General features: G+C 47.1%; 1 protein-coding gene across 1 annotated transcript; it reads left to right on the top strand.

The window, feature by feature from the left end:
- ciao2a (cytosolic iron-sulfur assembly component 2A) lies at nt 1-26,003 on the top strand. Its single transcript, XM_063066205.1, has 5 exons — nt 1-168; nt 3,887-4,051; nt 11,763-11,812; nt 12,936-12,981; nt 25,391-26,003. Exons 1-5 carry the CDS (start codon nt 45-47, stop codon nt 25,489-25,491), a joined length of 486 nt encoding a protein of 161 aa, XP_062922275.1. The 5' UTR covers nt 1-44; the 3' UTR covers nt 25,492-26,003.

Below are 26,003 nucleotides of genomic sequence, written 5' to 3'. Positions count from 1 at the left end.
TGCTCATCCCTGTCCTGCAGCCGCGATTCCGTAATGGCTGAGGAATGGAGATAGTCTCTGGGCTCGCGTCCTATGCCCTGGCAAAGTTCCTCCTTCTTTCGCGGCTGTCGGTTAAAGAAGATGCGGAAAAAATCAGGAAAATGGAAGAGAAAACGCTAGAAGTCTATGGTGAGGATCCCAGCTCCCAACAAGGTTAGGGGGTTGGATTGCCGTAGCCACTGAAGTTATTGGAGAAAACTTCAGTTTATGTCATCCCAGCCTCTTAACCTTCAGATAATGCTGTTTCTTATCTATCTCAGTCACCCTCATGCAGGAGCGGGTCAAAGAGGAAAACGACGGTTTGAAGCGTTTACAGGCTCGGCATTTGGGAGCCGCACAGCCACTCCTATTTGGAACTACTGGATAGTAACACTGACATATTTTCTAAAATAGTGGTCGTAACTCGCCATTAGTGATCGCCTTGTACGTATAACATTACAGCACAGTAAAGACCGTTCATCCTACGACGCTCTGCTTCTACATAGCCCGTCATTTTTCTGTCGTCTCTCAGTGTTTCTTAATGTACCTGCCTCTAACACGTCCCTCGCCGTCCATTCCACGCACGCGTCAAACATTTTTGAAATCCTACCCCCCCCCTCCAATCACCTTAAAATTATGCCCCTTGATATTAGCCATTTCCACCCTGGGGAGAAAAATGTCTGGCTGTACTTTCTGCCTATGCCTCTGATCATCTGGTACACCTCTACCAAATCAATTCTCCTTCAGAGAAAAGTTCCAGCTCTCTCAACCTCTCCGCATAGGACATGCTCTCTAATCCAGGCAACATCCTGGAAAATCCTTTGCACCCTCTCTGAAGCCTCCACATTATTCATTTTTGAATAAGGACTCTCGCCATTTAGTACCTACTCTCGTCATATTACTACCATCAGAGAGGAGGTTCAGGAGCCAATAGGCACACACTCAATATTTTTAGAACAACTTCTTCCCCTCCAAAATCAGATTACTGAATGACCCATAAATACTCACCTTTTGCACTACACTTAGTGACCAGTGTACTGGGTACACCTGTACACCTGCTCAATAATGCAAATATCTAATCGGCCAATCATGTGGCAGCAACTCTGTGCATCAAAGCATGCAGACATGGTCAAGAGGTTCAGTTGTTGTTCAGACCAAACATCAGAATGGGGAAGAAATGTGATCTAAGTGACTTTGACCATGGAATGATTGTTGATGCCAGATGTTGTGGTATGACTACCTTAGATCTGCTGGGATTTTCACACAGAACAGTCTCTAGAGTTTACAGAGAATGGTGCGAAATAACAAAAAAAAAACACATTGCTGGCTCTGCTTTGATCCCCAGGCAGAGAGAACTAAGAGTTTGTGTTTACTTGAGCAAGGACTAATGTATGGAACACATGTGACATAATTCACAACCACCACGTTGTCAACCACTTGATCATTAAATAATATTTTAGAGATGATTTCTTAAAAGGATCGCCATTGGAAATCTTGCTTGAGATGAGGTAAAAGTTGCAGAAATTATTTTGAATAGAACTCAAATACTTGATTTTGTGTAGCTACATTGAGCTGGTTTGATTTGAATCAGACTTTGCCCCACAAGGTTTATTAATCGTCACTGCTGTGGGTGATTAATGAACACATGGACTACAGGTGACATAATAAGAGTTCAGGTCAGACAACTACCTCTGCTGCTCCCACTGAGCGAACATCTCAATTCCATTTCCCATTCCCATTCCGACATGTCAGTCCATGGCCTCCTCTTGCAATTCCATCTGCTTGACCTCCAGTAAAAAAACTCCCTCTCCCTTCCCTCTTCTTCCATTCCCCACTCTGGACCCTTACCTCTTTTCACCTACCTGTCACCTCCCCCAGTATCCTCTCTTCCTTCCCTTTCTCCTGTGGTCCGCTCTCCTCTCCTCTCAGATTCCTCCCTCTCCAGCCCTTTACCTTTCGCACCCACTTTGCTTCACCTATCACCTTTCAGCTATCCTCTTCTCCCCCACCTTTTTATTCCGGTGTCTTGCCCCCTTCCTTTCCAGTCCTCTTCAAGGGGCTTGGCTCGAAACATCAGCTGCTGAGTTCCTCCAGCACTTTGTGTATGTTGCTTTGGATTTCCAGCGTCTGCAGAATGTCTCATGTTTACCCCAGCAGTTATTGTGCATGTCAGGATCATCAGTAAATAAACTACTAAGTGTCTTTTGCTGCTGTTAAGTCAGCATATTTTCCCCAGATTGTTTTGTGCAGAGACCCTGAAACAACTTTGGGTATTTATTATTATTATATTTTTGTTTTTTGTATTTGGGCAGCTTGTTTACTTTTGCACCTTGGTTGTCTGTCTTTGTTGTGTGCAGTTTTATATTTCTTATGAATGCCCGCAAGAAAATGAACCTCAGGGTCGTATATGGTGACGTACACTGTGGTGTACTCTATGGGTGTCCTTGAGCAAGGCACTTAATCACACATTGCTCTGTGACGACACTGGTGCCAAGCTGTATGGGTCCTAATGCCCTTCCCTTGGACAACATCGGTGTTGTGGAGAGGGGAGACTTGCAGCATGGGCAACTGCTGGTCTTCCATACAACCTTGCCCAGGCCTGCGTCATGGAGAGTGAAGACTTTCCAGGCGCAGATCCATGGTCTCGCAAGGCTAACGGATGCCTTTACTTTACTCTACAGAATTCAGAAGAATGGGGGGCGGGGGGGTCTCATTTGAACCTATGGAATGTTGAAAGGCCTCGGTGGAGTGGATGTGGAAAAGGTGTTTCCTATGGTGGGGGAGCTAGGACCAGAGGGCACAGCCTCAGATTAGAGGAACGGAGATGAGGAATTTCTTTAGGAAGAGGGTGGTGAATCTGTGGAATGTGGTGCCATGGGCAACTGTGGAGGCCAAGTCATTGGACTTTTTAGAAGAAGAGGTTGATGGGTTCTTGATTACTAAGGGAGTCAAAGTGGCAGTGTGGAGGATCAGAGGGATCTTGGGGTCCGAGTCCTAGGACACTCAAAGCTGCTGCGCAGGTTGACTCTGTGGTTAAGAAAGCATACGGTCCATTGGCCTTCATCAATCGTGGGATTGAGTTTAGGAGTCGAGAGGTAATGTTGCAGCTATATAGGACCCTGGTCAGACCCCACTTGGAGTACAGTGCTCAGTTCTGGTCGCCTCACTACAGGAAGGATGTGGAAACCATAGACAGGGTGCAGAGGAGATTTACAAGGATGTTGCCTGGATTGGGGAGCATGCCTTATGAGAATAGGTTGAGTGAACTTGGCCTTTTCTCCGTGCAGCGACAGAGGATGAGAGGTGACTTGATAGAGGTGTACAAGATGATGAGAGGCATTGATCGTGTGGATAGTCAGAGGCTTTTTCCCAAGGCTGAAATGGCTAGCACGAGAGGGCAGTTTTAAGGTGCTTGGAAGTAGGTACAGAGGAGATGTCAGTGGTAAGTTTTTTACACAGAGAGTGGTGAGTGTGGAATGGGCTGCTGGTGACGGTGGTGGAGGCGGATACGATAGGGTCTTTTAAGAGACTCCTGGATAGGTACATGGAGCTAAGAAAAAAAGAGGGCTATGGTTAACCCGAGGTAATTTCTAAGGGAAGGACATGTTCAGCACAGCTTTGTGGGCTGAAGGGCCTGTATTGTGCTGTAGGTTTTTCTATGTTTCTATGTTATGGGAGAGAAGGCTGGGGATTGGATCAGCGTGATGAAATGGCAAAGCAGAATTGACGGCTGAATGGTCTAATTCTGCCTCTATATCGTATGGTCTTTTCACACACACATATTAAACTTACTCTGAAATTTTGAACTTTGGTGTAAACCACAATAAAATTTATCAAAATCTATTTGTTTTCTCTTGCTCTTTTTCAGACATTATTCGTACAATTCGTGACCCAGAAAAGCCAAACACCCTGGAGGAGTTGGACGTGGTCACTGAAGAGTGTATCGATGTGAAATTACTCGCTGATGACGAATACCTCATCATTATTCGATTCACACCGACCGTCCCTCACTGCTCTTTAGCCACTCTGATTGGTGAGTTAGCAAATAATTTCGATTTCTCAGCGGTTTAGGAACAGCTCCTTGCCTCCCAACATCAGTGGCCCACGAACACCAGCTCATAGTTGGTTTTTTGCTTTGCATTATCCATTTTCAACTTTAAGTTTATTGTCACTCAACCATACACCGTGTATACAGCTAAACGAAGCATTGTTCCTCTGGGGCCAAGCTGCAAAACACAGTACATACAGTCACAACACGAGGTACATCTGCAGATGCTGGAAATTCAAGCAACACACATCAAAGTTGCTGGTGAATGCAGCAGGCCAGGCAGCATCTCTAGGAAGAGGTACAGTCGATGTTTCAGGCCGAGACCCTTCGTCAGGACTAACTGAAGGAAGAGCTAGTAAGAGATTTGAAAGTGGGAGGGGGAGGGGAAGATCCAAAATGATAGGAGAAGACAGGAGGGGGAGGGATGGAGCCAAGAGCTGGACGAGTGACCGGCAAAAGAGATATGAGAGGATCATGGGACAGGCGGCCCAGGGAGAAAGAAAAGGGGGAGGGGGAGAAACCCAGAGGATGGGCAAGGGGAATAGTGAGAGGGACAGAGGGAGGAAAAGGAGAGAGAGAGAAAGAATGTGTGTATAAAATTAAATAACGGATGGGGTACGAGGAGGAGGTGGGGCCTAGCGGAAGTTAGAGAAGTCGATGTTCATGCCATCAGGTTGGAGGCTACCCAGACGGAATATAAGGTGTTGTTCCTCCAACCTGAGTGTGGCTTCATCTTTACAGTAGATGAGGCCGTGGATAGACATGTCAGAATGGGAATGGGATGTGGAATTAAAATGTGTGGCCACTGGGAGATCCTGCTTTCTCTGGCGGACAGAGCGTAGATGTTCAGCAAAGTGGTCTCCCAGTCTGCGTCGGGTCTCGCCAATATATAAAAGGCCACATCGGGAGCACCGGACGCAGTATATCACCCCAGTCAACTCACAGGTGAAGTGATGCCTCACCTGGAAGGACTGTGTGGGGCATACATACATACATACATACATACATACATACAGTCACAAAATATTATTAGCACAAGTCCCTGGCTGGCATGGCCTGATGATTGACAGGTTGACAGAAAGTGTGAGGTGCACGTTTATGTGAGACAGTTTAGTGTCACTGACACTATTATAATAAAACAAGCAGTCGTATAAATGTGTGAAACAGCAGCAATAAAAGATTACAGTGACCAGCGCGGGATGAGTTGGGGGAGGGGGCATTCAGACGGGGTGTACGTGTGTGCTGGGTGCTGGGTGACAGCCAGTTGAACAGCCCGGGGAGGGGAAAGAAGCTGTTACCAGTCTGATAATGCCAGTTCTGACGCTGCAGTGCCTTCTGCAGGCGGTCAAAGCGATTGTGGGAAGGATGGGAGGGGTCTCTGTTTATGCATTGCTTCTGATATCCGTCCAGAAATGGGGGGGGGGAAGAGACCCCGTAATTCTCATAATTTATAGTAATTGTACCTCTCTGCACTTTACTGCCACCGCTAAACGACAAAATTGCCATCAAACAAGTTAGCGGTGAGAAACGCGATTTGCTGGTATCTGTCACAGCATTGCAAAGTCCCAGAGGGAGAGAGAGAAAAGCACCTTGAGAAGGTCAGGCAGCATCTTCAGTGAGAAGAACTGAGTTAGTGTGTCAGGCTCTCTTTCTCCCTCCACAGATACTGCCTGAGCTGCTGAGAGCTTCAGTATTTTCTGCTTTATTTCAGACTGTAAGACAAAAGAGCGTTCAGGCCATTCGGCCCACTGGCTCTACTGCACCATTCTGTCATGGCTGGTTACTTTCCACCTCAATCCCATTCTCCTGCCTTCTGTCCATAACCTTCGACGGCCTGACTAATCAAGAACCCATCAGCCTCCGCTTTAAATATACCCAATGACAATCATCTGTGCCAACGAATTCCACATATTCACCACCCTCTGGCTAAAGAAATTCCTCCTCATCTCCATTATAAGGGGACGTCCTTCGATTCTGAGGCTGTGCCCTCTGGTCCTAGACTCTCCCGCTATTAAAAACATCCTCTCCACATCCATGCTGTCTAGGCCAGCTATTCCCAATCTGGGGTCCACGGACCCCTTGCTTAATGGTATTGGAAACATGGCATAACAAGGGTTGGGAACCCCTGATCTAGGCTTTTAAATATTCAGTAGATTTATTGTCAAAGTACATGTGTTACCATACGCTATCTTGAGATTCATTTAATTGCAGGCATTCACAGCAGAGCAAAGAGATACATAGAATTTATGAAAAGCTATACATAAACAGGGTCAGGGTGGAGATACGTCTCTACCAAAGGAGACGAAAGGCACTTCTTTCTCTGCTACCCTGTAGGTCACCCTTGGGCAAGGTGTGGCACCTGCTCACCCCCCGATCAGGGTCACTTGAAGCCATGGGAGCAGGTGGTGATGGTCGTATGAGCAGTTGGTGCATATCACAACTCCTAGCAAGCGACCACTGACACCAGGCAGACAATCTCTGAAGAGAATTGATGACGGCTGGGGTCGCCTGTCTTATAAAGACACTGCCCAGGAGAAGGCAATGGCAGACCACTTCTCTAGAGACATTTGCCAAGGACAGTCATGGTCATGGAAAGACCATGATCGCCCACATCATGTGACACGACACATAATGATGATGTTCCTGCAGCATTTTGCGTGTGTTGCTGGGCAAACAACCAGTGTGTTTTGTCAATGGGTTCTGCCTCTCTGCCTCTTATCATCGCACTCAGTCAAGTCACCTCTCATTCTCCTTCGCAGCAAAGAGAGAAGCACCATCTCATTTATCCTATCCTCATAATCCTCATGTTCTAACACACCCCACTGTGTTTTCGATTATTGTGTTCTTTATCTTACTGTGTTTTTTTTGTGCTGCATCGGATCCGGAATAAACAATTATGTTGTTCTCCTTTACACTTGTGTACTGGGAACGAAATGTATGGTAATATCAAAACTGCAGGATACTCCCAACTGCCAATTGTACATCGATAACCAAGAGGTTGAACAAAAGACCAGTTTTAATTACCGTGGTAGTTTTATATCACAAGATGCCAGAAGTAAGGTAGAAATAAAAAGAAGAATTGCCATTGCCAAAACCAACTTCCAAAAAATGAAACCCATTTTTACTAACAGACACATTTCTATAACAACAAGACTACTAAAATATTACATCTGGTCAATCTTGCTGTATGCTTCCGAAACATGGACTATAACACCAGAACTCCAAAGAAACTTAGAAGCAACAGAAATGTGGTTTCTTAGAAGAATGCTGAAAGTATCATATAGAGATAGGGTGACTAATGAGACAGGTTTCCAACGTGCCCATACAAAAAGTTCTTTAATGAGAACATTAAATGAGAGGAAACTTAAATTCCTGGGCCATGTCATCAGAAGGGGAGAAATAGAATGCCTAACATTACAAGGCCGTATGCCTGGGAAACATGGAAGAGGAAGGCAAAAAGAAAATATATGGACACTGTGAAAGAACTAATAGATCTAAGTGTGCGAGATATCATTGACGCTGCGAGGGATCGTTTGATGTGGAGAGCCATGATCGCTCAAGCGGGTAGCACGAAAGGCACACGAAGAAGAAGACTGGAAATAACATTAAACAATCTTGAATTTTGAAACTGCATCTAATTTCTTATTATCTGGAGAAAATAATCAGTGATGCAATGTAAATTGTGTGATGCTGTAAGGGTTGGATCAATCTACTGTCGTGCTTTGGTAGGTCACTTCGGAGGGCAACTGAGACTGAATCACCCTACAGCCCAGACAAGCCCAGATCTGGATGAGACATCAGTAGTCATTTCAGTTCTTTATTACATTTGATGAGCCTTTTTTACTGAGAGAAAAGTACATTTGTTTGGAAGCTGAATACTGATTTTCAGTGGACTTGTGTAGACTGAATATAATGTGACCACTATTTTGTCCTACATGACGAGTTCTCACTCTGAGAGAGTGGCTTATTGTCCCGCAGGAGAAAGGAAGTTACCAGCCAGAGAGCCCCATGCCGTGTATTAGTGTGCTGACTCTACTAAAGAGGTGATAGTTCCACTTGGCCAAGGTTGTTAAACACGTACCCATCCTAATGAAAAAAATCTGTCTCTTTATCTCTTACCTCACTGCATCTGTTTCTCTATCCCCCCCTCACACACACACAAAATCTCACCCCTTTCTCTTACACACATGATATTCTCTCTCTCTGTTTTGCTGTCTTGCTCTCTCTCTTTCCCTGTATCTTTCTTCCCCCACCCTCTCTCTCATAGTCTCACCCCTCTCTTACATGCATGATCCCCTCTCTTTCCCTTTCTGTCTCACAAAGTCTCACCCCTCTCTGACATACATGATGCGCTTGCTCTCTCTTTACTCCCCTCTCTCTTACATTCTTACCCCTCTCTTACATGCACAACTCCTCTCTCTCTTTCCATCTCTCTATCACAATGTCTCACCCCTCTCTGACACAGATGATGCACTTGCTCTCTCTCTCACTCACATTCTCACCCCTCTCTTACATGCACGAACCTCTCTCTCTCACACGCAAGGTCTCACCCCTCTGTGACACACATGATGTTTGTTCTCGTTCTCCCTCTCTCTCTCTCTCTCTCTCTCTCAGTTCTCTCATCTGTGTTCCAAAGGTTTCAGGCTTGCAGGGAGAAAATAGTATGAAAGTAAAAAGAAGATGAAAAATTAGAGAAATTTGTACCAAAGATGTAAAATAGAAGTTATTGTGTCTCCTTAGACTGTCCAAAGGTATATTATATCGGACAATTAGAGACAATCTCCTCTTATGTCAAAGGCTTTTCTATTCTCTTTACCCCCCCGGTTTCCTCTAGCCCAAACACTGCAAGTGTCCAGCTGTTGCCAGGGCGACTTGCTGACCCTTACCGAAATCCTCACAAAGCTGATTAACAAGGATGCCGTTTGAATTCTCTGCGGCATTAGCGCCACAGTATTGTTGCCCTGCTCCGAGCTGGTGATGGTAGCGCTCCAGTCTCATTTGTTTTGTAAGATTCTGACCTCCTTTAGTCGGAGTTAACCTCGCTTTGATTCTGTAGTCAGAGCCGTTACTCTTTGCTCAACAAAATGCACGTCTAGATCCTGGGGACTGTGCTTCCTGTTTCATCCCTTGCAGCAGGTTATGACCCCAGCTAAACGTTTTTAAAAAAATAATTGTCTTGGGTCAAAGGTCCTTGAATTAAGTTTCTTGTTAAGAGTTGAAAGCTTTTTCACACAGTTGACCATCAAAGGCTTTCTTCCCCTGAATAATCTATTGATTAAACCAATTAGTTGTTACCAAGGCATGGAAACCAAGAAACAACAGAATGCTTGGATTTATAGTGAGTGTTTTATGGTATGGGACAACTCAAAGTGAGGAACTTTTTGAAGTCACCGCTACAGTTTAGGAAGTTCACCAGCCAATCTGTGGATGCAAGATCCCACAAACATAAGACTCTAATAAGCAGCAGTATTAATTGAGGGGTAAATATTTACCAGCACCAGAAGAGAACTGCAATGATTCTTTACAAAAGAGTGCTTTAGAATCTTTTATGCCCAGCTGCAAGAACAGACACAGTTCGTGTTTAACATCTCACCCAAAGGAAAGCACCTCCAACGAGACTGGCAGAGGAACACACAAACTGGAGCAGCAACTCAGCAGGTCAGGCAGCATCCCTGGAGGGGAATAAATAGTCGACACTTTGGGCTGAGGCCCTTCCCAATCCTGACTCAGGGTCTCGGCCGGAATTAGCAACTGTTCATTCCCCTACATAGATGCTGCCTGACCTGCTGAGTTCGTCCAGCATTTTGTGTGCGTGTTGCTCTGGATTTCCAGCAACTGCAGAATTTATGACTTACTACCGGAAGAGGGCTAAGCTGGCTGTTTGTCAAGGGAATGGATGCTTTGACCATTGAGCACGTTTACAAAGAGCGCACCACAAGAAAGCTGCATCCATCATTCAGGCCCCCCACCACAAAGGCCATGCTCACATCTCGCTGCTAACATCAGGAAGGAGGTACAGCAGCCTTAGGTCCCACACCACCAGGCTGAGAAGCAGTTATTGCCCCTCAAACCATCAGGCTCCTGAACTGGCGTGGATAACTTCACTCACCTCAACATAGTTATCATTTCAGAGGTTCTGTCCTCGGCCCTGCACGTAACTGAAATTACAATGAAAGTGCAGTAGTGCCTCTACTTCCTTAAAAACTTGTGAAGATTTGGCATGACATCTAAAACTTTATAGATGTGTTGTTGAAAGTATACTTACTGGTTACCTCACGGCCTGGTGCGAAAACACCAATGCCCTTGAACAGAAAATCCTACAAAAAGCAGTGGATACAGCCCAGTCCATCACAGGGTAAAACCCTCCCCACAACTGAGCACATCTACACGGAGTGCTGTCGCAGGAAAGCAGCCTCCATCTTCACGGACCCCCACCACCCAGGACATGCTCTCTTCACGTTGCTGCCATCAGGAAGAAGGTACAGGAGCCTCAGAACTCACACCATCAGGTTCAGGAACAGTTATTACCCCTCCACTCTCCTTCTGGCAATGCAGCACTCCCCGGGCTCTGTGCTGGCTCTGTCAGGCTGGCAATACAGTTCTGTTTAAAGATGGATAAAGTTGACGGAGGAATGTTCGGCAGGGCACCGGGTTGCATTTTAACCTTAGGGGCTCAGCAAGGATCCACAGAACGTGGGCTGAAATTCTCAAAAGCTCTAACTATGCAAGGGTTCAAGGCAAATTTAGCCATAACTTTGTCTTTCATCCTGTTAAGCCCAAGTCTTCAAACTCGGCCTCAATCACCAATCTTACCCAAAAGTGGGAAATGGAAAGCTGCACTTTTAACCTGGTGGGTGGGATTTTAAAATCCTAACTCAATTCTTCATGGGAAGCAGCACCTCTGAACAAGCTTCCACGCTCAACCAGTTCTGCTGACCTAGATGGATGTCATTGATATTAACACTGGGTAGCACACTCCGACTAACCCCACCAGAACTGCGTATGACCTTCAGGTGAGAATGGGACCACCCCAGCCATCAAAGAGCTTCCCAGCAGAGCTCTGAAGACATTCAATCCCTTTGGGACTGCACTTCAATAAACAGTAAAAACATTTCTAACAATGAAAGAAATGGCAAAGAAAGGAAAAGATTAGCTTTATTTGTCATGTGCTCAAAGTTCAAAATAAATTTATTATCAATGTACGTATATGTCACCAGACACTACCCTGAGATTCACTCTCTTGCAGACGTCACAGTAGAACAAAGAAATACAATTGAATCAGTGAAAAACTACACACAAAGGCTGACAAACAACCAGTGTGAAACAGAAGACAAATTGTGCAAATATAAACAATGAAACATTTAATTCATCAATCAATTAATTAATTAATACTGAGAACAAGTTTTAGAGTCCTTGAAAGTGAGTCTGTAGGTTGTGGAATCAGTTCAGAGTTGAGGTGAGTGAAGTTATCCACACTGGTTCAGGAGCCTGATGGTTAAAAGGTAATAACTGTACGTTTAAACATATAGTGAAATGCATCAACAGCCAACACAGCCCAACAGTTGTGCTGAGAAGCCCTCGAGTGTCACAGGCACCAACATAGCGTGCCCGCAACTCATAGCCCTAACTTCTGTGCAAAGTGTTGCTTGATTTAATACAAAGTAGGTTTATGCAATTCTTTTCTCCTTACACGAAGGTCTCTGTCTACGGGTCAAGTTACAACGATGTTTACCTTTTAAACACAAGGTAAGTGGATTGTTGACTCCTCCATTTTTTATTATGATTGACCCTTGGTAATTCAGATTGTAAATGTGGTTTTGATCATTGCTCTATTCCTTTCAACGCCTTACAACTCAAACTCACACAGTGCAGTTCGAACTCCCTTCAGGATGAGGCCACCCTCACTGTGGAGGAGCAACAGCTTATATTCCATCTGGGTAGCCTCCAACCTGAAGGCGTGAATATTGATTTCACCTTCTGGTTAAAAAAAATTCCCTCCCCCCTCCATTCTTTTTCTGTTCCTCACTCTGGACTCAACCTCTTCTTAGCTGCCTATCACCTCTCCCTGGGTCCCGTCCTCCTTCCCCTTCTCCTGTGCTCCACTCTCCTCTCCAGCCCTTGACCTTTCCCACCCACCTGGCTTTCACCGATCACCTTCCCCCACCCCCTACCTTTTTATTCTGGCTCCCTCCCCCTTCCTTTCCCATGCTGAACTTCTTCATGTGGGGTCTCGGCCCACAACACAAACTCATGCAGAGCAAATCATAGTTTATTTGTTTATTGATTTATTCAATGATACAGCAGCAGAACAGACCCAGTGAGTCACCTGTTTAACCCGAGCCTAATCACAATGACCGACTAACCTGCTAACCCATACGTCTTTGGACTGTGGGATGAAACCCGAGCACCCGGAGAAAACACAGGAGGTCATCCGGGGGAACATACAAGCTCCTGACAGACAGTGGCAGGATTTGAACTCTAATCTCAGATGCCGCGAGCTGTAATAGCGCCACGCTAATCGTGGGAATTTGGGGATATCGATGAACCCAAGCGATAGCTCAGTGATCACAATTAGAGATTAAGAAGGCAAAGAGAAGTCAAGTGTACAGTGAATGGAAGGCATAGGGCAGTTCCCTATAAAGTGTTCAGTAGTCTCGGAGCATAACTATAATGGGGAGGGGGGTGGGGAGATGTGTCACCTTCATTGGCTGTTTTTGGCTTCAACTGTGATTTCTTTAAAAAAATGTTGTTTGAAATGTTCTGCGGCATTAACTCAACTTGGCTCTGTGAGGGTGCTGCCTGACAGAGATATTTCTATCATTTTCTGTCTTTTTCACACATTCTGATTGACGGCTGTGTTGTTTTACAGTTAGAGATCTACATTGCTGAGGGGTCTCACACCACCGAGGAAGATAGTAAGTATGTTTTAATTAGCCTCTGCAGGGTTTGAGTTTTATCAGTCAATGCCAATCCCGATCCCTCCTCACACCGATAAAACCTGGTATTCGTTAACACAGGTAATGTATTCCCCCCACAGCAGAAGTATGAATATTTTATGCATCCTTCAAGTAAAACATTCTCCTGTCAGAGATGTATAATATTTTAAAGATCTATCACATTACAACTCCCTTTTAAGTACTCAGGATTAAAGGTGGGGAATATTATCATATGTAACAGCCTGATACTACTGGAAACACCAATACCCCATGAAAAAAACCTGCAAAAAGTAGTAGATACAGCCCAGTCCACCATGAGTAAAGCCCTCCCAACCACTGAGGACATCTACAAGGAGTGCTGTCGCAAGAAAGCAGCATCCATCATCAAGGACCCCCACCCCCCAGGTCATGCTCTCTTCTTGCTGCTGCCAGCAGGCAGGAGGTGCAAGAACCTTTGGTTCCACACCACCAGGTTTGGGAACAGTTATTACCCCTCAAACATCAGGTCCCACACCACCAGGTTCAGGAACAGTTATTACCCTACAACCATCAGGTCCCACACCACCAGGTTCAGGAACAGTTATTACCCTACAACCATCAGGTCCCACACCACCAGGTTCAGGAACAGTTATTACCCCTCAACCATCAGGTCCCACACCACCAGGTTCAGGAACAGTTATTACCCTACAACCATCAGGTCCCACACCACCAGGTTCAGAAACAGTTATTACCCCTCAACCATCAGGTCCCACACCACCAGGTTCAGGAACAGTTATTACCCCTCAACCATCAGGTCCCACACCACCAGGTTCAGGAACAGTTATTACCCCTCAACCATCAGGTCCCACACCACCAGGTTCAGGAACAGTTATTACCCTACAACCATCAGGTCCCACACCACCAGGTTCAGAAACAGTTATTACCCCTCAACCATCAGGTCCCACACCACCAGGTTCAGGAACAGTTATTACCCCTCAACCATCAGGTCCCACACCACCAGGTTCAGGAACAGTTATTACCCTACAACCATCAGGTCCCAAACCACCAGGTTCAGGAACAGTTATTACCCTACAGCCATGAGGTCCCACACCACCAGGTTCAGGAACAGTTATTACCCCTCAACCATCAGGTCCCACACCACCAGGTTCAGGAACAGTTATTACCCCTCAACCATCAGCTCCCACACCACCAGGTTCAGAAACTGTTATTACCCCTCAAGCATCAGCTCCCACACCACCAGGTTCAGGAACAGTTATTACCCCTCAACCATCAGGTCCCACACCACCAGGTTCAGGAACAGTTATTACCCCTCAACCATCAGGTCCCACACCACCAGGTTCAGGAACAGTTATTACCCCTCAACCATCAGGTCCCACACCACCAGGTTCAGGAACAGTTATTACCCCTCAAACATCAGGTCCCACACCGCCAGGTTCAGGAACAGTTATTACCTTTCAATCATCAGGTCCCACACCACCAGGTTCAGGAACAGTTATTACCCCTCAACCATCAGGTCCCACAGCACCAGGTTCAGGAACAGTTATTACCCCTCAAACATCAGGTCCCACACCGCCAGGTTCAGGAACAGTTATTACCTTTCAATCATCAGGTCCCACACCACCAGGTTCAGGAACAGTTATTACCCCTCAACCATCAGGTCCCACACCACCAGGTTCAGGAACAGTTATTACCCTACAATCATCAGGTCCCACACCACCAAGTTCAGGAACAGTTATTACCCCTCAACCATCAGGTCCCACGCCACCAGGTTCAGGAACAGTTATTACCCTACAATCATCAGGTCCCACACCACCAAGTTCAGGAACAGTTATTACCCCTCAACCATCAGGTCCCACACCACCAGGTTCAGGAACAGTTATTACCCCTCAACCATCAGGTCCCACACCACCAGGTTCAGGAACAGTTATTACTCTACAACCATCAGGTCCCACACCGCAAGGTTCAGAAACAGTTATTACCCCTCAACCATCAGGTACCACACCACCAGGTTCAGGAACGGTTATTACCCTCCAACCATCAGGTCCCACAACAGCAGGTTCAGGAACGGTTATTACCCCTCAACCATCAGGTCCCACACTACCAGGTTCAGGAACAGTAATTACCCCTCAACCATCATGTCCCACACAATCAGGTTCAGGAACAGTTATTACCCTACAACCATCATGTCCCACACCACCAGGTTCAGGAACAGTTATTACCCCTCAACCATCAGGTCCCACACCACCAGGTTCAGGAACAGTTATTACCCCTCAACCATCAGGTCCCACGCCACCAGGTTCAGGAACAGTTATTACTCCTCAACCATCAGGTTCCACACCACCAGCTTCAGGAACAGTTATTATCCCTCAACCATCAGCTCCCACACCACCAGGTTCAGGAACAGTTATTACCCAACAATCATCAGGTCCCACACCATCAGGTTCAGGAACAGTTATTACCCCTCAATCATCAGGTCCCACACCACCAGGTTCAGGAACAGTTATTTCCCCTCAACCATCAGGTCCCACACCACCAGGTACAGGAACGGTTATTACCCCACAACCATCAGGTCCCACACCACCAGGTTCAGGAACCGTTATTACCCCTCAACCATCAGGTCCCACACCACCAGGTTCAGGAACAGTTATTACCCTACAACCATCAAGTCCCACACCACCAGGTTCAGGAACAGTTATTACCCCTCAACCAACAGGTACCACACTACCAGGTTCAGGAACAGTTATTACCCCTCAACCATCATGTCCCACACCATCAGGTTCAGGAACAGTTATTACCCTACAACCATCAGGTCCCACACTACCTGGTTCAGGAACAGTTATTACCCCTCAACCATCATGTCCCACACCACCAGGTTCAGGAACTGTTATTACCCCTCAACCATCAGGTCCCTCACAACCAGGTTCAGGAACAGTTATTACCCCTCAACCATCAGGTCCCACACTACCTGGTTCAGGAACAGTTATTACCCCTCAACCATCAGGTCCCACGCCACCAGGTTCAGGAACAGTTATTACCCCTCAACCATCAGGTTCCACACCACCAGGTTCAGGAACAGTTATTACCCCTCAACCATCTGCTCCCACACCACCAGGTTCAGGAACAGTTATTACCCCTCAACCATCAGGTCCCACACCGCCAGGTTCAGGAACAGTTATTACCTTTCAATCATCAGGTCCAACACCACCAGGTTCAGGAACAGTTATTACCCCTCAACCATCAGGTCCCACACCACCAGGTTCAGAAACAGTTATTACCCCTCAACCATCAGGTCCCACACCACCAGGTTCAGGAACAGTTATTACCCCTCAACCATCAGGTCCCACACCACCAGGTTCAGGAACAGTTATTACCCTACAACCATCAGGTCCCAAACCACCAGGTTCAGGAACAGTTATTACCCTACAGCCATGAGGTCCCACACCACCAGGTTCAGGAACAGTTATTACCCCTCAACCATCAGGTCCCACACCACCAGGTTCAGGAACAGTTATTACCCCTCAACCATCAGCTCCCACACCACCAGGTTCAGAAACTGTTATTACCCCTCAAGCATCAGCTCCCACACCACCAGGTTCAGGAACAGTTATTACCCCTCAACCATCAGGTCCCACACCACCAGGTTCAGGAACAGTTATTACCCCTCAACCATCAGGTCCCACACCACCAGGTTCAGGAACAGTTATTACCCCTCAACCATCAGGTCCCACACCACCAGGTTCAGGAACAGTTATTACCCCTCAAACATCAGGTCCCACACCGCCAGGTTCAGGAACAGTTATTACCTTTCAATCATCAGGTCCCACACCACCAGGTTCAGGAACAGTTATTACCCCTCAACCATCAGGTCCCACAGCACCAGGTTCAGGAACAGTTATTACCCCTCAAACATCAGGTCCCACACCGCCAGGTTCAGGAACAGTTATTACCTTTCAATCATCAGGTCCCACACCACCAGGTTCAGGAACAGTTATTACCCCTCAACCATCAGGTCCCACACCACCAGGTTCAGGAACAGTTATTACCCTACAATCATCAGGTCCCACACCACCAAGTTCAGGAACAGTTATTACCCCTCAACCATCAGGTCCCACGCCACCAGGTTCAGGAACAGTTATTACCCTACAATCATCAGGTCCCACACCACCAAGTTCAGGAACAGTTATTACCCCTCAACCATCAGGTCCCACACCACCAGGTTCAGGAACAGTTATTACCCCTCAACCATCAGGTCCCACACCACCAGGTTCAGGAACAGTAATTACCCCTCAACCATCATGTCCCACACAATCAGGTTCAGGAACAGTTATTACCCCTCAACCATCAGGTCCCACACCACCAGGTTCAGAAACAGTTATTACCCCTCAACCATCAGGTCCCACACCACCAGGTTCAGGAACAGTTATTACCCCTCAACCAACAGGTACCACACTACCAGGTTCAGGAACAGTTATTACCCCTCAACCATCATGTCCCACACCATCAGGTTCAGGAACAGTTATTACCCTACAACCATCAGGTCCCACACTACCTGGTTCAGGAACAGTTATTACCCCTCAACCATCATGTCCCACACCACCAGGTTCAGGAACTGTTATTACCCCTCAACCATCAGGTCCCTCACAACCAGGTTCAGGAACAGTTATTACCCCTCAACCATCAGGTCCCACACTACCTGGTTCAGGAACAGTTATTACCCCTCAACCATCAGGTCCCACGCCACCAGGTTCAGGAACAGTTATTACCCCTCAACCATCAGGTTCCACACCACCAGGTTCAGGAACAGTTATTACCCCTCAACCATCTGCTCCCACACCACCAGGTTCAGGAACAGTTATTACCCCTCAACCATCAGGTCCCACACCGCCAGGTTCAGGAACAGTTATTACCTTTCAATCATCAGGTCCAACACCACCAGGTTCAGGAACAGTTATTACCCCTCAACCATCAGGTCCCACACCACCAGGTTCAGAAACAGTTATTACCCCTCAACCATCAGGTCCCACACCACCAGGTTCAGGAACAGTTATTACCCCTCAACCATCAGGTCCCACACCACCAGGTTCAGGAACAGTTATTACCCTACAACCATCAGGTCCCAAACCACCAGGTTCAGGAACAGTTATTACCCTACAGCCATGAGGTCCCACACCACCAGGTTCAGGAACAGTTATTACCCCTCAACCATCAGGTCCCACACCACCAGGTTCAGGAACAGTTATTACCCCTCAACCATCAGCTCCCACACCACCAGGTTCAGAAACTGTTATTACCCCTCAAGCATCAGCTCCCACACCACCAGGTTCAGGAACAGTTATTACCCCTCAACCATCAGGTCCCACACCACCAGGTTCAGGAACAGTTATTACCCCTCAACCATCAGGTCCCACACCACCAGGTTCAGGAACAGTTATTACCCCTCAACCATCAGGTCCCACACCACCAGGTTCAGGAACAGTTATTACCCCTCAAACATCAGGTCCCACACCGCCAGGTTCAGGAACAGTTATTACCTTTCAATCATCAGGTCCCACACCACCAGGTTCAGGAACAGTTATTACCCCTCAACCATCAGGTCCCACAGCACCAGGTTCAGGAACAGTTATTACCCCTCAAACATCAGGTCCCACACCGCCAGGTTCAGGAACAGTTATTACCTTTCAATCATCAGGTCCCACACCACCAGGTTCAGGAACAGTTATTACCCCTCAACCATCAGGTCCCACACCACCAGGTTCAGGAACAGTTATTACCCTACAATCATCAGGTCCCACACCACCAAGTTCAGGAACAGTTATTACCCCTCAACCATCAGGTCCCACGCCACCAGGTTCAGGAACAGTTATTACCCTACAATCATCAGGTCCCACACCACCAAGTTCAGGAACAGTTATTACCCCTCAACCATCAGGTCCCACACCACCAGGTTCAGGAACAGTTATTACCCCTCAACCATCAGGTCCCACACCACCAGGTTCAGGAACAGTAATTACCCCTCAACCATCATGTCCCACACAATCAGGTTCAGGAACAGTTATTACCCTACAACCATCATGTCCCACACCACCAGGTTCAGGAACAGTTATTACCCCTCAACCATCAGGTCCCACACCACCAGGTTCAGGAACAGTTATTACCCCTCAACCATCAGGTCCCACGCCACCAGGTTCAGGAACAGTTATTACTCCTCAACCATCAGGTTCCACACCACCAGCTTCAGGAACAGTTATTATCCCTCAACCATCAGCTCCCACACCACCAGGTTCAGGAACAGTTATTACCCAACAATCATCAGGTCCCACACCATCAGGTTCAGGAACAGTTATTACCCCTCAATCATCAGGTCCCACACCACCAGGTTCAGGAACAGTTATTTCCCCTCAACCATCAGGTCCCACACCACCAGGTACAGGAACGGTTATTACCCCACAACCATCAGGTCCCACACCACCAGGTTCAGGAACCGTTATTACCCCTCAACCATCAGGTCCCACACCACCAGGTTCAGGAACAGTTATTACCCTACAACCATCAGGTCCCACACCAGCAGGTTCAGGAACAGTTATTACCCTGCAACCATCAGGTCTCACACCACCAGGTTCAGGAACAGTTATTACCCCTCAACCATCAGGTTCCACACCACCAGGTTCAGGAACAGTTATTACCCCTCAGCCATCAGTTCCCACACCACCAGGTTCAGGAACAGTTATTACCCCTCAACCATCAGGTCCCACACCACCAGGTTCAGGAACAGTTATTACCCCTCAACCAACAGGTACCACACTACCAGGTTCAGGAACAGTTATTACCCCTCAACCATCATGTCCCACACCATCAGGTTCAGGAACAGTTATTACCCTACAACCATCAGGTCCCACACTACCTGGTTCAGGAACAGTTATTACCCCTCAACCATCATGTCCCACACCACCAGGTTCAGGAACTGTTATTACCCCTCAACCATCAGGTCCCTCACAACCAGGTTCAGGAACAGTTATTACCCCTCAACCATCAGGTCCCACACTACCTGGTTCAGGAACAGTTATTACCCCTCAACCATCAGGTCCCACACCACCAGGTTCAGGAACAGTTATTACCCCTCAACCATCAGGTTCCACACCACCAGGTTCAGGAACAGTTATTACCCCTCAACCATCTGCTCCCACACCACCAGGTTCAGGAACAGTTATTACCCCTCAACCATCAGGTCCCACACCGCCAGGTTCAGGAACAGTTATTACCTTTCAATCATCAGGTCCAACACCACCAGGTTCAGGAACAGTTATTACCCCTCAACCATCAGGTCCCACACCACCAGGTTCAGGAACAGTTATTACCCTACAATCATCAGGTCCCACACCACCAAGTTCAGGAACAGTTATTACCCCTCAACCATCAGGTCCCATGCCAGCAGGTTCAGGAACAGTTATTACCCTACAATCATCAGGTCCCACACCACCAAGTTCAGGAACAGTTATTACCCCTCAACCATCAGGTCCCACACCACCAGGTTCAGGAACAGTTATTACCCCTCAACCATCAGGTCCCACACCACCAGGTTCAGGAACAGTTATTACTCTACAACCATCAGGTCCCACACCGCCAGGTTCAGAAACAGTTATTACCCCTCAACCATCAGGTACCACACCACCAGGTTCAGGAACGGTTATTACCCTCGAACCATCAGGTCCCACACTACCTGGTTCAGGAACAGTTATTACCCCTCAACCATCATGTCCCACACCACCAGGTTCAGGAACAGTTATTACCCCTCAACCATCAGGTCCCACACCACCAGGTTCAGGAACAGTTATTACCCCTCAACCATCAGGTCCCACGCCACCAGGTTCAGGGACAGTTATTACTCCTGAACCATCAGGTTCCACACCACCAGCTTCAGGAACAGTTATTATCCCTCAACCGTCAGCTCCCACACCACCAGGTTCAGGAACAGTTATTACCCTACAATCATCAGGTCCCACACCATCAGGTTCAGGAACAGTTATTACCCTTCAATCATCAGGTCCCACACCACCAAGTTCAGGAACAGTTATTACCCCTCAACCATCAGGTCCCACACCTCCAGGTTCAGGAACAGTTATTACCCTACAATCATCAGGTCCTACACCACCAAGTTCAGGAACAGTTATTACCCCTCAACCATCAGGTCCCACACCACCAGGTTCAGTAACAGTTATTACCCCTCAACCATCAGGTCCCACACCACCAGGTTCAGGAACAGTTATTACCCCTCAACCATCAGGTCCCACACCACCAGGTTCAGGAACGGTTATTACCCTACAACCATCAGGTCCCACACCAGCAGGTTCAGGAACGGTTATTACCCTGCAACCATCAGGTCTCACACCACCAGGTTCAGGAACAGTTATTACCCCTCAACCATCAGGTCCCACACCACCAGGTTCAGGAACAGTTATCACCCCTCAGCCATCAGGTCCCACACCACCAGGTTCAGGAACAGTTATTACCCTACAACCATCAGGTCCCACACCACCAGGTTCAGGAACAGTTATTACCCCTCAACCATCAGGTCCCACACCACCAGGTTCAGAAACAGTTATTACCCCTCAACCATCAGGTCCCACACCACCAGGTTCAGGAACAGTTATTACCCCTCAACCATCAGGTCCCACACCACCAGGTTCAGGAACAGTTATTACCCCTCAACCATCAGGTCCCACACCACCAGGTTCAGGAACAGTTATTACTCTACAACCATCAGGTCCCACACCGCCAGGTTCAGAAACAGTTATTACCCCTCAACCATCAGGTACCACACCACCAGGTTCAGGAACGGTTATTACCCTCCAACCATCAGGTCCCACACTACCTGGTTCAGGAACAGTTATTACCCCTCAACCATCATGTCCCACACCACCAGGTTCAGGAACAGTTATTACCCCTCAACCATCAGGTCCCACACCACCAGGTTCAGGAACAGTTATTACCCCTCAACCATCAGGTCCCACGCCACCAGGTTCAGGAACAGTTATTACTCCTGAACCATCAGGTTCCACACCACCAGCTTCAGGAACAGTTATTATCCCTCAACCACCAGCTCCCACACCACCAGGTTCAGGAACAGTTATTACCCTACAATCATCAGGTCCCACACCATCAGGTTCAGGAACAGTTATTACCCCTCAATCATCAGGTCCCACACCACCAAGTTCAGGAACAGTTATTACCCCTCAACCATCAGGTCCCACACCTCCAGGTTCAGGAACAGTTATTACCCTACAATCATCAGGTCCTACACCACCAAGTTCAGGAACAGTTATTACCCCTCAACCATCAGGTCCCACACCACCAGGTTCAGTAACAGTTATTACCCCTCAACCATCAGGTCCCACACCACCAGGTTCAGGAACAGTTATTACCCCTCAACCATCAGGTCCCACACCACCAGGTTCAGGAACGGTTATTACCCTACAACCATCAGGTCCCACACCAGCAGGTTCAGGAACGGTTATTACCCTGCAACCATCAGGTCTCACACCACCAGGTTCAGGAACAGTTATTACCCCTCAACCATCAGGTCCCACACCACCAGGTTCAGGAACAGTTATCACCCCTCAGCCATCAGTTCCCACACCACCAGCTTCAGGAACAGTTATTACCCCTCAACCATCAGGTCCCACACCACCAGGTTCAGAAACAGTTATTACCCCTCAACCATCAGGTCCCACACCACCAGGTTCAGGAACAGTTATTACCCCTCAACCATCAGGTCCCACACCACCAGGTTCAGGAACAGTTATTACCCCACAACCATCAGGTCCCACGCCACCAGGTTCAGGAGCAGTTATTACCCTACAACCATCAGGTCCCACACCACCAGGTTCAGGAACAGTTATTACCCCTCAACCATCAGGTCCCACACCACCAGGTTCAGGAACAGTTATTACCCCTCAACCATCAGGCTCCTGAACCAGAGGGGATAACTTCACTCACCTCAACACTGAGCTAATTCCACACCCAATGGACTCACTTTTGAATTCTGTTTACAGCTCATGTTCTCAATATTATTTATTACTTTTTATTGTATTTAGTTTGTCTTCCTTTACACACTGATTGTTTGTCAGTTTTTGATTGTATGCAGTTTTTCACTGATTCTGATATACTTGTTTGTATCTACAGTGAATGCCCACCGAACAAAATGAATCTCAGGGTTCTAGATGGTGACATACACGTACTTTGATAATAAATTTACTTTGAACTTTGTTACGCCATAGTCATCTTGGATTTGTGTCATCCTGAAAATTCAAAGGCAGAAAAATAGAAATAAATTGCCAAATAATAAACTTGCACAGAATGGTTGTAGCAGTCAAAGAGACAATTCAGCCCACCTAATCTGTGCTGGTTTACTTCTTCCCTTCTCCCCCTTCCTTTCCAGACCTGACGAAGGGTCTCAGCCTGAAACGTCGACTGTTAAATTCCCCTCCGTAGATGCTGCCTGACCTGCTGAGTTCCTCCAGCACTTTGTGTTTGTGTCCATAAGATCATAAGAGACAGGAGCATAAGTATGCCATTCGGCCCATTGAGTCTGCTCTGCCATTCAATCATGGGCTGATCCAGTTCTTCCAGTCATCCCCACTCCCCTGCCTTCTCTCCATACCCTTTGATGCCCTGGCTAATCAAGAACTTATCTATCTCTGCCTTAAACACACCCAATGACTTGGCCTCCACAGCCGCTCGTGGCAACACATTCCACAGATTTACCACCCTCTGACTAAAGTAATTTCTTCACATCTCTGTGCTAAATGGACATCCTTCAATCCTGAAGTTGTGCCCTCTTGTCCTAGACTCCCCTACCATGGGAAATAACTGTGCCATATCTAATCTGTTCAGGCCTTTTGACGTTCTGAATCTTTGTTATTCTCTGTCAACAGAATCGCCTTCTGTTTAACCCAGTTTTAATTACATTTTGTGTCACCTTGGTTATAGTTTTTGTGCTGACACATATGCTTTTTATTTTTAACATTTACCTTTTCATCTGCATTTTGCCTTAAAAACCTATTGTTCTACAGTTGGCGGGAGGGCAAAAAGGGGCAAGAGATCCCGGGTAGACAAGGTAAAGGAGAACCCTAAAAGATTCTGTTAGGTATAATGGGACTATATCAGGAAGGCACCTTGGTCAGCACGGATGAGTTGGGCTGAATGGCCTGCATCCATGCTGTATGATTCTCATAAAGCTGTGCATTCCGCCTGGCGTTAACCATGTGGAACCCAGAGAGACAGGAAAACAGATTATTATCTGAATGGTGGCCGATTAGGAAAAGGGGAGGTGCAACGAGACCTGGGTGTCATTATACACCAGTCATTGAAAGTGGGCATGCAGGTACAGCAGGCGGTGAAAAAGGCAAATGGTATGCTGGCATTTATAGCGAGAGGATTCGAGTACAGGAGCTGGGAGGTACTACTGCAGTTGTACAAGGCCTTGGTGAGACCACACCTGGAGTATTGTGTGCAGTTTTGGTCCCCTAATCTGAGGAAAGACATCCTTGCCATAGAGGGAGTACAAAGAAGGTTCACCAGATTGATTCCTGGGATGGCAGGACTTTCATATGATGAAAGACTGGATCGACTAGGCTTATACTCGTTGGCATTTAGAAGATTAAGGGGGGATCTGATGTTGGGGAAGTCCAGAACAAGGGGTCACAGTTTGAGGATAAAGGGGAAGCCTTTTAGGACCAAGATGAGGAAACACTTCTTCTCACAGAGAGTGGTAAATCTGTGGAATTCTCTGCCACAGGAAACAGTTGAGGCCAGTTCATTGGCTATATTTAAGAGGGATTTAGATATGGCCCTTGTGGCTAAAGGGATCAGGGGGTATGGAGGGAAGGCAGGTACAGGGTTCTGAGTTGGATGATCAGCCATGATCATACTGAATGGCAGTGCAGGCTCAAAGGGCCGAATGGCCTACTCCTGCACCTATTTTCTATGTTTCTATGTTGAGAGACTAATTTACCAGGATTCACGGTCAAGATTTAGTTACTTGTTTAATTTAGAGATACAGCACGCTAACAGGCCCTTCCGACCCAGTGAGCCTGCATCACCCAGTTACACCCCCTGGCCAATTAACCTACCAAGCCGTACGTCTTTGGAATGTGGGAGGAAAGCTGAGCACCCGGAGGAAACCCCTGCGATCATGGGGAGAAAGTATAAACTCCTTGACACTGGGTTGCTGGAGCTGTAGCTGCAATAGCGTTACACTAACTGCTATGGTATTCTGCCCCCCCCCCCTTTTAAAGCTGTGCCAAACATTCTGCTTCCAAAGCACTTAGTATTGCTGTGTGCCGTTGCGATTATCCACTGCTGAGTCTCCCTCCTTTCTTCCTTTGGTTAGTTAACAAGCAGATCAACGATAAGGAACGTGTGGCAGCAGCTATGGAGAACCCAAATTTACGGGAGATTGTGGAGCAGTGCGTTGTGGAGCCCGATGACTAACGGCCCCCGGGCCTGCAGGAGATGGGACTCTGGCACCAGGACTGCCTGTCTGAAGTAGGACACGCAGGGATCGCCTCCACTCTGTGCAATGAACAATAATAATAATGCGGTGGCAATCATTTATAGAAACACACCCTTGTTGTATATGCTGAGATTACTCTGTTACTTCTATCGTTTTACGCTGAGAATTTCGCTCCGAACAAGAGTCTTTTTGATATATCATCACAGGACTTGAAGCATGAAAAAATAACCAGCAGTACTTCAGAATTTTACTCTGAATTGCTTTAGTAGCCAATTGTTAAAACATTATTCTTAAGGAGAGCACAAAAGATAACACTGAGGAATGGTGACTACTGATCCCAATTGTGGTGGTCCCTGTCTGTGAGAGAGGGAAGGTATCTGTGGAAACTGAAAAAGATCAGAATTGTTGTATACATGCAATTCCTGTACTGTGATTTTTGAAAAATAAAATGTGTGCCTTGTATGAAGCAGACAACATCTGTAATCTTGTG

Source organism: Mobula hypostoma, chromosome 13 (assembly GCF_963921235.1).
Source record: "Mobula hypostoma chromosome 13, sMobHyp1.1, whole genome shotgun sequence".
NCBI classification, from domain to species: Eukaryota; Metazoa; Chordata; class Chondrichthyes; order Myliobatiformes; family Myliobatidae; genus Mobula; species Mobula hypostoma.
The sequence above is the reverse complement of the archived record's forward strand: the minus strand, read 5'-3'. Positions and strand labels throughout refer to the sequence as shown.